The sequence below is a fragment of the Tamandua tetradactyla genome, chromosome 18 (genome assembly GCF_023851605.1).
Source record: "Tamandua tetradactyla isolate mTamTet1 chromosome 18, mTamTet1.pri, whole genome shotgun sequence".
In the NCBI taxonomy this organism is placed as follows: Eukaryota; Metazoa; Chordata; class Mammalia; order Pilosa; family Myrmecophagidae; genus Tamandua; species Tamandua tetradactyla.
This window is the reverse complement of record NC_135344.1, coordinates 5,508,505-5,523,860: the sequence shown is the minus strand read 5'-3', so window position 1 is coordinate 5,523,860 and position 15,356 is coordinate 5,508,505. Positions and strand designations below refer to the sequence as shown.

The 15,356-nt window shown below is 55.1% G+C and overlaps 1 protein-coding gene across 4 annotated transcripts in view; it reads right to left on the bottom strand.

The window, feature by feature from the left end:
- Window positions 1-15,356, bottom strand: part of MBP (myelin basic protein) — a 104,295-nt gene that overhangs the window by 49,130 nt on the left and 39,809 nt on the right. For all 4 annotated transcript variants that reach the window (XM_077135193.1, XM_077135195.1, XM_077135192.1 and 1 more), the window contains exon 3: window positions 10,494-10,581. In XM_077135193.1, the coding sequence (XP_076991308.1) occupies window positions 10,494-10,581 (88 nt within the window). The remainder of the gene's footprint in view (window positions 1-10,493; window positions 10,582-15,356) is intronic.

Genomic DNA, 15,356 nt, shown 5'->3' with positions numbered 1-15,356 from the left:
GTGAAGGCTCTAGATCCATTAGCCTTTAGCGGGGAAGTCTGTCCCAGAACTGCAGTGTTGCCAAACAGTGAACTGAAAAACTAGAAGAAAAATCTAACTATTAAATTTCCTAAAATGTGACTATTATGCAATGCCAGGAAGAAAGAGGCCAAACATCATTGTCAGAATTTAAGATTTCACTGTGATAAATCTGTCCTTTGGCTTTGTCCCTGGAACCTGCCCTTCACGCGTCCACGTGGAAGCGTTTTCCTTCCATTCTAGAGTCTGCAGAGGGGACTCGCCCCCCAGCAGAGCTGATGGATGCGGCATTCCATGCTCCCTGCTTGGGAATACCGCTGACCCCAGAGTGCCCAGGACTTCCAGTCTCAGTGGGACCTGGGGCCAAGCAGGTAGGAGAGGTGGGGGGTTGTCAGACAGCCTGGTGTAAGGGGGGGGGGGGGCAGCATGGAGGGGTCGAGGTGGAGCCAGGGAGAAAGCAAGGGGAGAAGGAGGAATTTACCACGCTAAGTCCATTTGTTGGGCTTTCCATTGGCATTTGCATCATAGGGACTATAATTTCCATTTCATAAGTGTAACAACTGAGACTCAAAGAGGCTGAAACACACACACAGACACTGATGAACTGGTAGAGCCAGGATTTGATCCCAGATAAAAAGTAAGCTGGCCGAAGGCAGGGATCGGACCTGCTTTGCTCACAGCTGCATCCTGCACTGAGAGTGCTGCCAGGCACCTGAAAATTGCTCAGCAAATATTTGTTGGATGGGTAATTCTTCTTTAAACATAATAAAGGCATCTTTGCGGATGCAATACAAAGAGGGAGTCTGTGTCAGGGGAATCTGCATAAGAGTTTCTGTGGCATGTAGTAAACAGAGGTTATTTTTACTTTCTGCTTCTTTGGAAATGTCCATCCGTCAGGCGTATGTGAGGGGACTCAACCGGGACCTGGGAGTTATGCCTAATTGGTTCAAAAGGGATATTGTGCCCACTTGTGTCTGTCATGTGGTCCAAGCCCAGTGGCCATCAGGGACGCAGTTCCCACTCTGGCCACTCCTGGCTCTGTGGCCGTTACTGTGGTCCCGTGGCAGGTTTATGTAAAAAATCCTTCATTGGGTAACAGATGACCAACTTAAACTTGCCCGACTAAGCACATTTCTGTAACTACAGAAACAAGTCCTGTGGGAGTGTTAGCTGAGCATAGAGTTTGGCATTGTTGAAGTCGGTAGAATAACAAGAAAAAAATTCAGGTTTGCACCCAGCAGCACGGTTCCCACGTCCTTGCTCATCTCTCTCGTTCGGGAAGGCGTGTGCCCCACTAGGAGTCAGTATCGTCCTGTGGAAACCTTCCCAGACCTGTGAGACAAAACAAACCATCTCCTGGCTCCAGTGTCTTCCTGAAAAGAGGAGTAGCAAACTAACGGAAGATCTGAAAACCTGAAATTATGTTTTATTACTTTCAAAGACCATCAAAAAACCCGAAACACAAAAATAGCATGCTAATCTATTTTAAATGTCAAATGATACTCTCCATTTTCCCCTACAGGCATGGCTGCAGCTACAGACTCAAGAGAGGAATTCTTCCTAGACTACGAGCACAGCGCAGCGGCCTCACGTCTGGGCCCGTCTCATTTCTGGAGACCACCTGCTGTGAAGTACACAGACAGACGCCTGCTCACGAGGGAGCGCGAGCACAGCGAGTCACCCTGTGCCCAAGCCCCCGAAAGAGGGTGGACGGGTGGGGGTGGCCCCTTCCCAGGCGACCCTCTCCATAGCGCCGGGGGTAGGGCTCCCCACACAGGGCGGCTGAGTAGGGCCCCCGGGCTTCCAGGTCAGGGGCAGACCCCTGCTGCCTCGGCACGTCGGACTTGACTTTGCAAATCCGTCTTTCATTCGTGACAGTCCTCCCCTCGCCTGCCCCCACCCCCCACTCCCCTTCTCTGCTGCTTGTTTTTTTAAACATAGTTTTCAGAATCCTGGTCAAGAACAACTTTGAGCATCTACAGCATCCCTGGAAATGACCAGCAGACCACCATGTGGGAGACAGACGCCTGCGTCTCCGAGGGAATCCCCAAGGTTATGCGGGGCCAACGTTCTTTCTCACCATTTTTACAGGAAAAGCAAAACCACTTTAAGCTTCATCCAGCAAATGCTTCGCTGTCTATCCTCTTTAACTTACTGAAAGTGTAAAGTCCTCTGATCTTACGACAAGCAACTGCTCGGGGGGGAAACGACCACCAAGATATTCACCGACTGAAGCACACCTGGGTGGGTGGCCTGGCAGAGCCGTCCCTGGCCTTGGGGGCGGCCCCTTCCCGCAGCCCAGGGTCCCCCTTCCCCACCTGAGGCGAGACGCAGGGGTCGGCAGGGCCCTGCCTGTGCCGTCCTTCCTCTGCGTGTGTGCAAGGGCATGCACAGGAGTGTGTGCGCGCAAGAGAGTGAGCCTGAGTGTGTGCGTGTGTCTGAGCATCAGCATGTGTGTGTGTGCGAGTGCGTGTGGGTGGGCTGGTGCAGGTGTGTGGGTGTGTGCAGGACGTGTGAGTGTGAGAACGTGTATGAGTGAGTGTGGCTGCGTGTGTGAGAGTGAGTGTGCCTGTGTGTCGGTGTCTGTGTGCTTTTCCATTTCATTCAGTGTGTTTTCAAAAAGAGACACTTTCCCGGAGAAGCTTCCCCTAAGTGCGATGAGGCAGGTGAGAAGCGGCTGCGCACGAATGTTCTGGAACCCTGCCTCCATGAGCTCAGGAAACCTCCACCCCTTTTCTCTACCAACAGCAAATCGTGTTAGTACCAAATTCCAGTTCCGGGGCTACTGGCTACATCTGCCCACAGTGTCTTTGGTTCGTAATGAAGATTCCAAGATAAGATTTTTGAAACAATTTAAGTTAAAAAATTCAGTTAGAGGAAAATTTCCAAATAAAATGCATTTACAATTTAAATTTTACCTTATCTAAGGTAAAAGAAATACCTTTTAGGTAAGTTTCATTAACTTTGGAAAATGATTGCATTGTGGCCTTGAAATAAGAATGGCCGAAATGCAGACGCCCGCGCATGAGAGGTTCCCATCTCACGGGTCCAGGCCCCCTGCTCCGACCTGCTCTCCCCTCGCTGGGCTGGCCTGTGCGTCCTTTGTCGCTGTTACCTTCTAATGAGAAAACCAACCTCGGCCCCAAAGTGGGTCACGTCCTGTGCCCTACGGTAACACGCCACCCCTTTGTCATTGACGTGAGGGAGGGGGCGGCCTGTGGGCCTGGGGGGCCTCCAGGGAGGGGCCTCTCGGGAGGGGCGGCCGGCCCACGGGCCCACGGTAGTCACGGAGTTTGGCTGAACCACGGGCCCGCTGACACTTAACTCCCGAATGGCTGAGTGGCCTGGAGCTCTCTGCAGGCCCTGTCCACACAGGGTGTGACGGTGAAGCCCCTGTGTCCACGTGGCCGGGTCATTCTCCCACAGTCTGGTCAGGCGAGTGGGGCTGGGTGGCTACTGCAAGGTATTTACTTCGTGGGTGTAAATCCTCGAAGGGAAGCTGACTGCGTCCCTGGCCCGTGGCTTCTGCAACCCACTAAGGAGAGTGTCCTCAGCCACGAGCGACGTCTCCTCCCGCCAGCCTCAGAGGGGGCAGTGCTGATGCCAGCGGTCCGAGGCGGACACCCCAGCTCTGCATCAGCCGCCAGTTCCTGGGGGGCTGCACCTGAGGCCCCGCCCAAGTCCCCAACAGGAAGCCTGCCCATGGGACGCAGACCTGCCATCCCCATAAGCTGCATGAGCCAATTCCTATAATAAATCTCATAATATTTACATCACATCTATATAAAATCTCACACACAGACATGTGAACTGTCCTGTCGGCATGTTACCTTCTGCTGAAACCAAAGGCAGTGCTTTCAAATTGGCTCTCCAGGCAAATGAGGGCTTAGTTTCAGAGGCAAGTTTGGAGAAGGACAAAGGGGTACCATTGCCACCTGCCCCCTGCCATGGCCGCCTGTGCCCCCATAACTGCCTGACCCCTGATGGCTGCCTGCCCCCCCAATGGCCACCTATCCCCTGTGAAGGATGTCTGCCCCCCTGAATGGACACCGGTTCTCCGGATGGCCACCTGACCCCTGCCATGGCCGTTTGCCCCCTACCATGGCCTTCTGGTCCCCAGGATGGCTGCCTGCCCCCCACGATGGTTGCCTGCTCCTAGGGATGGTCATCTGTCCCCCGGATGGCCGCCTGCCCCCTTGATGGCCGCCTGTCTCCTGTGATGGTTGGCTGTCCCCCCGGATGTCACCTATTTCCCCGGATAGCCGCCTGCCCCCCTTGCCCCTGTGATGTCTGCCTGTGCCCCAGATAGCCGCCTGCCCCCTGTGGCCTCCAGCTAGGACGCGGCGCTCCGCGGCCACAGCCCATGGCATCTGCTCTTTGTGCCATTGTGAAGCTTCTGTTCCGCTTTGTTCCCACTCCTCTCTGTTGTCTATTGTGGCTGGTGTGACCTGAAGTGACTCCGAGCACAACAGCTGACGTGTGGAGGGTGGGGCTGTCAGGCGCCAGGTGCACAGGGGGGTGCAGGCTCGGGGGGCACCCTCCTCAGCCAGCCCGCGGAGAGGGGCTGCCAGCCCCGAGGCACCCTGCGCCCTTTCCTGCCACAGCAGCCCCCAGCTGCTCCAACGGAGCTCGAGGCTCCCTGCGGATCGTGTCCTGCCCACCCCGGCTACACCACTCCCTGAAGCCCCCCTGCACCTCCTCGCCACCCCCCGCACCCCGAAAGCTGTCTCTGGGCCCTGCACCATGCGGCATCCGAGTCCCTTGGCACCTGCTCTCACAGCAGAAGCACAGAGGAAGGGCTGGGCGTGCGGTGCCGGCCGCTCCCTCAACTAGTCCCGCCCTAGAGGACTCTGGGGCAGCTCGTTCCTTCAGGATTCGGAAATGGGGAGCTTTCTGTCTCTCGCTACATGGGAAGTCCGAAGGACACCAGGTGCCCCTGAGTGTCCCTGGCCACCGGCCAGTGCCGTCCTCCAAGGGCAGCGAGGGGGACAGGGCAGCAGCCCACAGGCCGGGCACCAAGGCGACCGTGTTGGGGGCCCCACACTCACAGTGACAGCCCTGCTCCCCGCCTCGCCCCGGCCTCCCGAGGGTCCGGGGGTGCTGCTGATCCCGATCGGCCCCTGAATCCCTGGCATCCTCTACCTCACTCCTGCCGAGGAGACAGGCCGCCGTCCCGCAGTCACGGCAGCGGAGCAGCGCCCGTGGTCGACGTGGACCAGCTTTGGCCGCTGCTCGGCAGCCTCAGAAGGGCCAGGACCTGGGTCGAGCGCTAAGAGCCTCCCTCCCTTCCCGCAGGCTCTGGGCACAGCTTACTAGAGAACCTGAAGTGCCCCTATTTCGGGGAGTTGGGGCCTCAGAGCAGAACATCCAGAAAAGAGAGAAACTGTGCACACACGCACATTTACTTAGAACACGGGATCTAAGTCGCACGTGTGCAGGCAAATGGGTTTCCGTGGAAGGCACCGGGGCTGGAGGTCGTGGCGACTCTCGGACACCACAGGCCTGGGTTGGGGGTCCCCGTCCTGCCCCTTCCCCTGGCTTGGCCAGTATGGGGCCGCTCGCCCTCTGCCCGCAGGCACAGCCTCGAGAAGCAGGACCGGCGGGCGCCAGAGAGCGGAGCACGCTGAGCCCGTGTGAGATCGAGGCTGGGGCGCGAGGGCCCCTGCACGGCTGCGTGCAGCCCCTGTGCATGAGAGCACACCCAGCCTGGCGGGCACTGCCGGGGGGCCTCGGGCCCGGGCCTGGACCCTACCACTGGCCCAGGAAGTGCACGGTGGCCCTTTGTTCCCGCCCAGTGTCTCCAGAAGGTTCCGTGGCCTGCTTCTCCTTGTCGGCTGCAGGCGGACTGTTGGAGCGGGGCCTACAGGAAAACCCACGGCTGGCTTTGCGCCTGCCCAGCTGATGGGCTGGGGACTGGCGGGGTCTCGCAGGGTCACACTGCCGTTGTTTCTGGGGTCCGGGCTGGTCTTCAGACACAGCTGAGATCAGATGGGCAAGTCCTTTCATGAGCGGTGAGTCAAGTGGGAACGGCAGCGAATTCGTATTTCAGCCTCTCCGCACTCCTGCCACCGTTGTCCATCAGATTTCCCCAGAAGCGGATGGTTTCAGGGGCTTGACTAGAGAAAGTGCAGTTCTGGGCCAGGTTGGGGTTCTGAAGCCGGCGGAGCGGGGCCACGGGAGGCCGCACTGAGAGCCATCTGCTTTCCTCCCCTCTGCTGACAATCCCAGTAATAAACCACATAGTGGCATGCTTAATCTGGTCTTACGACGTCACGCTGAAGGCCGTCAGACCTCAGCTGGCCACCCGGACGCTGCCCTCCTCAGCGGAAGGTCGCTCCACACCGGCTCACACTCAAAAGGGAAGCGGACAGAGGCCCGGGGCCTGGAGGTCGCCGGGTACCGCGACAGCCGGGCAGTCCCTTGGGGCTTTAATGCTTACGAAGCGCACGGCAAAATGATACGAGCCGACGTACTTCTCAGACGCAGACAGGAGAACCGGACACCGGGACAAGCCACGGCCTCCCGGGCAGGGCGGGGTGGGACGCTGGGCACTGTCCTCCTTTGCTGCCAACTGTCCCCTGAGGTGCCCCTCTGTGGCCTCTGCGGTCAGAACCACCTAAACGATGAGGGGCCCGACGGATGACCGCCAATCCCTGCAGCGTCTGAGCTCGTGACTCCACCTCGATGACTTCTGTCTGCCCCGAAGATGCACGACGCGAGGCGTGGCTTCCCCAGATAGGGACGAAAGTTGCCGGCAGGAGGAGCCATCCGTAGCCAGAGATGAAGGCCAGCATCAAATATTCTCACGAAAAGGCAGTGCAGGGACAAGGCCACGGACACTGATTACATCTGGGTAGGAATATATATAGCAGGGACCTTGGGCTTTGGTTTTTATTCAGCTGAATTTACAGTGCAACAAGCGCTACTTACTAGGTTTATAGCTTAGTTTACCAATCGGGCCATATTAAAGATATTACATTATGATATAACACACTTATGATATATATGTAAAAGTTATTAAGTACATTATTTGTAATACCATCTAAAAAATATTTCCTCATAGCAGGTTCTTGGTGATAAAATTTTAATCAAAACACCATGACTCTTTCTTAAAGCCACATGAGAATTCTCAGGGGATACGCCTGGCTATGCAGCCGTGGCAGGGAGCACTTTCCAAGGATACCCGAGCGCAGGCCCACGCTATCCACGTGGGATGTGTTAGGTGGGGAGAGGGCACACGCTCAGGCTGTGAGTGAGGCCTAAGGGGGTAAAGGCTCAATGTACTGAAAGCAGCATAAAGGGACCTCATTTGTCACACTCTGTCCAAAGACCTCGTCCTTCGCTTGGGACCTGCCGCCTCCCGGGGGCCTGGCACCGGGTGCCCTTAGCACAGAGACCCCAGCTCTTTCCCGAACCGGCGCCTGGAACCATAAGGAACGAGACACCAAAGTCCTGCTGAGGGAAGTGGCCCTAAATCCTGCAGGTTGTGTCCTTGCAGCAAATCCCCGACTGTGTGTGGGGATACGAGTGCCGGGATCATGTATCCGGGCTTCCCATGCTGACGTTTTGCATTGTATTGTTGACTTTTAGTGAAGTTTGTTACAATGAAAAGCAGTCTGAAACACATCGCTACATTTGCAACAACACAACCTGGAGGTCTCTGGGGGCACTGTGGAGAGGCCGGGCTGCAGGCTCCCGGCGTGAACTGACCGGGAACTTAAAGGCAGGCCTATCGCCGCGCCTTCTATAGATGACAAGATGGGGTACAAAACTAGCAGACTGCTAAAAGGCGGTGGAGTGCCCCGATGCAAAATGAGGACTCTTCAGCTGCTTGGGTCACTTAGGCAGCTGAGAAGTGCAAAGCTAAATGTCAAGTTCAACTATAGACACTAATGCTCTAGTCTTTATAGTCTTAGAATCAAGTAAAGTAGGCTATAAATATTTATATACAAATAGTTAATAGTAAATATTTTTAATAAGTAGTTTATAGTACATATTTATAATATTATATTCTATAAATACTTACAGTCTTACTTCATCTAGACTTTATATCTTATCGTTTCCTTGTGTGTTTTCTTATTGTATGCCAACTCAGACTTTGTGGGATAGAGAGGAAAACAGATGGGTGTATATAAAAATTGCACATACACACACTCATACACACACGTGCCTCGGTGTTTCTAAGATGAATACTTTTTTCCTGAACGCTAAACAGAGAGCATCCGTCTCCACGTGTTTGTCTCCACGTCCTAGCAGTAGAACAGTGACGTGCTCCCAGCGTTTCCTGAGAGTGCTGGGTGTTTGCACATGAGTGTGCCCCATTAGCCAGGGTGGGCGCGAGCAAGGCCAGGATGTGAGTTTCCCGCGGTGGCCACAGCTTCGCCCTCAGCCGGCCTCTCGGCTGGAACCAGGCACCGCAGTGCAGAGGCCCTGCATGCTTTGTCTCAGGGTTACGAAATGTCTGCGGCTTCTGGAAGGATCCACAGTCGTTCTGAGAAGACCGGTGGTGCCCCCTTTTGGAGGCCTTTCTCCTCTTTGAGGATGACTCGGGGAGATGGGATGTGTCCGTGCGCCTGGCTGAGCCGTCCGAGCTTCGGTTCCTTGACTTGTGGGCACTGAGGGCAGGAGACGGAGGGGGCAACCCTTGCGCCCTCCTTCCTGCCTGACCCTGAGACTGCAGGGATCGCAAGTGCAATGTGTGTGCTGCTCAGAAGACACCTAGGAATGGGTCCACTGGAAAATGACCTGGTTCCCCAAAGCCCAAACCCACGAGCAGACACAGCCGAGTGGTAATGCTGGACTGTCTTTTGCATTTCCATTTGTTTTCACAATTTAACCCTCGATAATGATTCTCTAAATTCAAAGTCTACTTGAAAGGGTTAAGAAAGTTGCCTTGAAAGTGCTTCAGGAATTACACATCTTCATAATTCCAGGAAAGGCTAATTACCAATTGCCTTTAAATGCAACATGGCATGATGGAGCTATGCATGTATGTAGTGCATTATATGCACACACACACAAATCTTTTTTGTATCTTTTTTTTTGTAATTGATTCTAACAGAATGGCTGACATCGTTACGACACGTCACAAAGCAATTACAGCCGAGGAATAAAGAAAAAGATGATGTCTGCTTTAAAAATACCTAAAACTTAGCCAAAATAATCCTGTAACTGACCTTTATTCACATATAAAACTCAAAATTGACCATTTGTATGTAGTAAGCCCTTTTCTGTGATCTCTTTATAGCTATGTCCTTGGAATACAGGGGTCAAAAGAGAGCCTAAAACCCATGAGCTTTGGAGTTTTGTGTGAGGTTTATGCTTCAAACCCCCCCACCCTCCCGCCCTCCCTCCCCCACCCCCTGATGCCGCATCATGCCACATTGAGCCCAGAGTGTGGCCCCGGGGGTCTGAGAGTTGCTCGGCCTCCCGGCCTCCCCACCACCCCCGCTGCTCCAGGCAGGAACCCCCTCCAGGCGGGGATTCCCATGAAAACCTTCCCGAGACAATCCCATGGGTATCCCTAAATGCGAGTTAGAATTGGGGACTGTGCTGAAATTCCTTTCAGACCGCCTGTCTGATCCCCGTTAAATGGCCCTTGCAATTGAACTGATTTCCATGGAAGCTTAATACACTTTCCAGTAGCTTATGTGCTAAGACGCTTTTATAGTTATGCATTTTTGGTCAAGAAGGCTGGAATCACAGACAAGGAAGGGATTTGGGGAGAAGAGCAGGTTCCTCAGGAGCGAAACCACTGGGACACAGGTCATCTGGCTGGGCTGGCAACAGGGGCCCTCCTGGGGGCCGTGCCCTTGGCTGTGCAGGGAGCTCAGGCCGTGCATAGGCTCCCCCAGCCCCAGTCCCCAGTGCAGGGACCTGCGGACCACAGAGAGCAGCCCCCTCCCCCACTGCAGCAGGGGCCGCCCCGCGCCTGGGCCGAGCGGGTCACGGCGAGGCAGGGCCATGGCCGCATCTGTGGACGGGATGTGTGCGTGGAGAAACACAGATGTATAACAATGCAGGGAGACAATCTACACTCAGTAAGACACTACAGGGGAGTCAGATTTTACAGGAAACTTTCCAGCACCTTCTGAGCCTTTCTCTGTGGTTCAAATCACCACCAAAGCGGCTGGCCTTCGGGACACTTTCTCGTCCTCGATGGTTAGTTCTCACGGGCACCGCTGGGCTTTCTAAGGCCTGCACCTGAAACTAAACACCATAGAGCAAGACGGACCCCGGAGCCGCGTCGTCCAGTAAGGAGAAGGTATGGGATAAAAGCCCGAATCCACCCTGTGGGCAGGAGGACGGGATTGTGCGAGGGAGATGGGGGCCCCATGTTTCTCTACAGTTTTCATTTTTAATAGGGAGGATGGATTTATAGTTTATCATGGCATTAAAAGGCCGAGGCCGTCCCACCAAGGACGAACCTGCACGCCGTCACCGTGCAGTCGTGTGCGCTCATCTCTGCTACGTACCGAACACTTCGCTGTCTTCCAGGGTCTCCTGGGAAAACTCCCCGCGGCTTCTCTTTTTCTCCGATTCTCCTCTGTTGGTTTCGCTGTCCTGCAGGGGAGAAAAAGCCTTTCTTAAAATACCGTGTTGTATCAACAGAATAACTGCAAAGCATCTGTCTCTGCATCATGTTGTTAGCAGATGCTGCGCTCGCATTTCAGTTTTCCAGGTTTGAGACACGGCCTTGGCTCAAGTGTGGCCCCGCTGGCGAGGAGTGGGGACTCGGGCCTTGTCCTCTGCCCAAGCACGCGGCTTCTCTTGGTCCAGGCGGCCGTACTTTCTCCCAAAGCAAATGGAAGCTCAGCCCGGATCAAAGAAGTCGGCCCGGCCTCAGGTCACCACCTCGCCCACACGGCCAGCGTGCTGGACACCAAGAGGCGCCACAGAGGGAGGCCACCCGCCACGGCCCCTCCCGGGAGCCCAGCCGCGGCCAATGCCTGCCAACTATGGGGGGAGACACCGACGCCCTGCGGGGGGCTAACCAGGCCCTGGGGTCCCTGTGCCCCCTGAAGCCACCCTCTGCCCCTCTGCTCTGGCCCCCTTTGCTGTCCTAACCACAGCACCAGGGAGTGAGCTGCCTTTTGAGCTTAAAATTTCAAAGTTTAGCCACAGTGTACAGAGTAGATGCAGCTCAGTTTCCTCATCCTTTTACCAGTTCTATTTTATCACTTCAGTATGTGGTGAGTTCACATGATGGGATGGGTTGACCTGTGTCCCTGGAACACCCGTCCGAGCCCTAGCCTGGGCCTGTGCTACGACCTTGTTTGGAAATAGGGTCTTTGCAGGCTGGCCTGGAGGAAGGTGGGGCGGTGTCCCTAAAAGGAGGGGACGGGGGGGGGGGGGACCGCAGGGCGGCCATGTGGCCCTGAGGCCCGAGGACTGTCGGCACCCCAGCAGCGGGAGAGGCAAGCAGGGCTCTCCCGCAGGCCCCCGTCCCCAGAGCTGTGCGAGGGCGACTCCTGTCATTGAAAGTCTGCCGGTTTGCAGCACCTAGTGGAGGCCGGCCCAGGAAACCAAGACACGGCTCTGAGATCCCACAGGCACTAAAAGGTTGGCAGCGGGGTGTCCCAGGCAGCCCCGCACCCACTTCCGCTTCTGGAGGCGGTGGGTGTGTGAGTCTGTGCGCAGAAGCAACCGCACACGTCTGCTCCTACTTCCTACTTCCCCATTTCTGAATTTAAGCAAACGACCCCACACCTGGCACACCGCACCGCGTCCCCGTCATCCCTTATGGAGAATTCTGGAGGCCGCTTCGGGTCCTGCCCCAGGGGCTGCGGAGCTCCCCAGTGCGGGGGAGGGACAGCAACGCCCCGGCCAGCCCCTCTGGGTGACCACGCCCACTGCAGCATTTTTTCGGCATTTTAACAAGGTTGCCTCTGTCAAACCCAGCAGTGCCGTGGTGGGGCCGGGGGCCCACCCATGGCCAGTCCCTGCCTCTCCAGACCTGCTCACGCAGCCCTCCACCCTGGCCCCTCCCCCCTCACCTTGTTTAACTTTCCAGTTCAATCTCCCGTTTCCACAAAGCCTCAAATAGGGATCATGAAATCCATGCAGCCTCCATTTATCGCCCCTTCTCTACCCAAGAACCCCTGCCTCAGCCCCCCTCCTGGTCTTGGGAGCAGGCTGCACGCCAACTCGGCTGCTATGGATTAGCCCCGTGGCTGAGGGCCGTGCAGCCCTGCAACCCCCAAGCCCTGCATCCCTGTAGCCCGCCACCCCCTCAGCCTTGCACCCCTGCAGCCTGCGACTCACAGCCCTGCACCCTCCACATACACCTCCGTAGCCCTGCACCCCCGCAGCCCTGCACCCCCACAACCATGCACTTCTGCAGCTCGGCACCCCCATAGTCCTGCACTCACCCACACATCCCCTCAGTCCTGCATGCCCACAGCCACGCAGCCCCATACCCTCACAGTCCTGCACCCCTGCAGCTTGGCACACCTGTAGTGCTGCACCCCCACAGCCCCATACCTCCCCAGCCCTGCACCCCCACAGCCCCATACCCCCCCAGCCCTGCACCCCCCACAGCCCCATACCTCCCCAGTCCTGCACCCCCTTGGCCTGGCATCCCAAAGCCCCACAGCCCTGCACCCCCCACATCCCCCTGCACCCCTGTACCCCTACACCCCTGCAGCCTGGCACCCTGTCTTTTGTCTCCTCAGCCTAGCAGGGAGGAAATGCCCCAGTCTGCGTGGTAGGATGGCAATGACGGTGGATAAAGCTGATGCTCACACAGCGTGGGACGCATCCAGCACAGAGGAACTGCTGTCCCACGTTTGTTGAATGAAGTGGAAACACTCGGGAGACTGGGTGGACTCCTCTCCTTTGGTACAGCCCCCAGCCCCGCTGCCTCCCCCAGCCCGGGGTGCCTGTGAGGACGCTTCCTTTCCTTCTGGCCTCATACTCAGGCATCTTGAGGGGGAGCTACCCTGACTCTGGCTTGCACAGCTTTGGGAGGGGCTGCTCCCCTCACACTGCGCATGTGTGTGTGTGTGTGGGGGGGGTTCAGGCAGTTTGGGGGAACCGGGGGTGCTGACAGCAATTTGCTCCACCCCAATCATGGGCACAGAGTGGACACTACAGAGAGTGTGGGCGCTGGGGCCAGGGAGACAGAGACCCAGGAACTCGTTTGGACACCCCAAGTTAGGCAGTTGCTGCAGCCAAAAACATTAACTGAGCCAGAAAACTCTCCATCTCTGTCCCCCACTTTCCGCAGCATGAGCCGGATTTGCCCCTTGCAACAAAACTGTCTTGACTGACGTGTCATGACCCCATGCTGAGCGACAGTCACCGCCAGACACAGAGTCAGTGGCCAGGGCTATGGCTACCGCTCCTGGTCGGTGACCCTGGTAGGAGGGCGCAGTTCCCAGGAGCCCGGACTCGGGGTTCACTGGGGCCCCCTCCCACCTCCTCCAACAGGGCGCCGTCCAGATGCCCGGGCTGGGACAGATGAAACGTCACTGGGCACAGCACTGCCTCCCTGCTCAGGGCCGGCACCTGCGCGGAATAACCAAGACTGACTCATAACCCCGGGTAGGAAGAGCCGCCTTCCTCCTCACCCGTAAGGAATGCGCGCACTCCCCGAGGCCTGGAGCTCCCCAGCTGGTTCTCAGCAGAGAATAAGACAGGGCGATGGCGTTGTAATGCACCCGTCACTGGAGAAACGCAACCAAGACAAGACTGTGGGGCCGCTTTCTCTCTAACGAAGCCCAGGGTGAGAACATGGTTTCTGGAGTAGGGGACGTGGCAAGGCAGGAAGCCCCCTGGGGACAGGAATAGGGAAACCACAGCTCTCTTCCGAGGAACACGGCAACACAAATGCGTTCTTTTCTCTGCCCGGGACACCTCCTCCAGGCCCCTCCAGCTCCTCCAGGTCCAGGCAGAGGCTCCAGCCCCTAGGACTTCTCTGGCCCAATCTCCCCCAGCTCCCTGCCACCTCCGCGGCCCCCCCGCACCCCAGCCCCCCAGCTCCGGGCGTCCTCTCCCCATCTGTACTGCAGAACTTGCCAGGTAACACTGCACTTGCTTTGCCCCTCACTCCCTCCTACACTGTCCACGTCTTGAGACTAGGGACTTGCCTTATAAATCTTTCAATTCCCAAGACCTAGCACAGGCCTGGAACATCACGAGTGCTGAAAAGAAAATGGTTCAATTTTGTGCTATTTAAAAACTGCTTAAAAGTGGTTCGTTTCTTTTTCAGCAGAGGGAGCCAAATATTGCTTTTTTTTTCACACCTACCTATTTAATTTACAATCATGTAAAACTTAGAACAGAAAGAATTTCTAGATAGGTTGTTTCCACAGCAAGAAATTCATGATATATGCTCCTTCTCATCTACTGCCCATATCACTATCAATAGCATCTCCTTCACTAGCTGCAAAATATGAAATATTACTTAAAATGAACTAGTCACACACAATTTACTACCATTTTTCATCAGTTGTAGATCATTTTTTCTCATGCCCTAATAGTATTAAAATCAAAATACCCCTTATTCAACAACATCTAGTGATTAGAAATGCAGAGCTTTCTTTCCTAGCAGTAGGTGAAATAATGTTGAACCTCACAGTGGCATTTCAGGCTAAGTGTAAAAATTCTGTTTTTGAAATATTTTTATTGATGAATCTTAACACACAAACATTCCATACATGGTGTATAATCAACGGCTCATAATTTCATCACATAATTGTGCATTCATCACCATGATCATTTTTTAGAACATTTCCATCACTTCAGAAAAAGAAATAAAAAGGAAAAAGAAAAAGACTTATATACGCCATACCCCTTACCCTTCCCTCTCATTGACCACTAGTGTTTCCAACTACCCAATTCATTTTAACCTGTCCCCCCATTATTTGTTTACTTTTTTATCCATATTTTTAACTCATCTGCCCGTTTCCTAGAAAAAAGGAGCGATCAGACACAGGGTTCTCACAATCACACAGTCACATTGTAAATTCTATATTGTAAGAATCAAGGCTACTGGAACACAGTTCAGCAGTTTCAGGTACTTCCCTCCAGCCACTCCATTACACCATAAACTAAAAAGGGATTTCTATATAATGCATAAGAATAACCTTCAGGAAAACCTCTCGAATCTGTTTGAAATCTCTCAGTCACTGAAACTTTGTCTCATTTCTCTCTTCCCCCTTTTAGTCAAGAAGGTTTTCTCAATCCCTTGATTCTGGGTCCCAGCTTATCCTGGGATTTCTGTCCCATGTTGCCAGGGAGATTTACACCCCTGGGAGTCATGTCCCACATAGGAGGGAGGGCAATGAATTCACCCGCTGAGTTGGCTTAGTGAGAGAGGCCACATCTGAGCAACA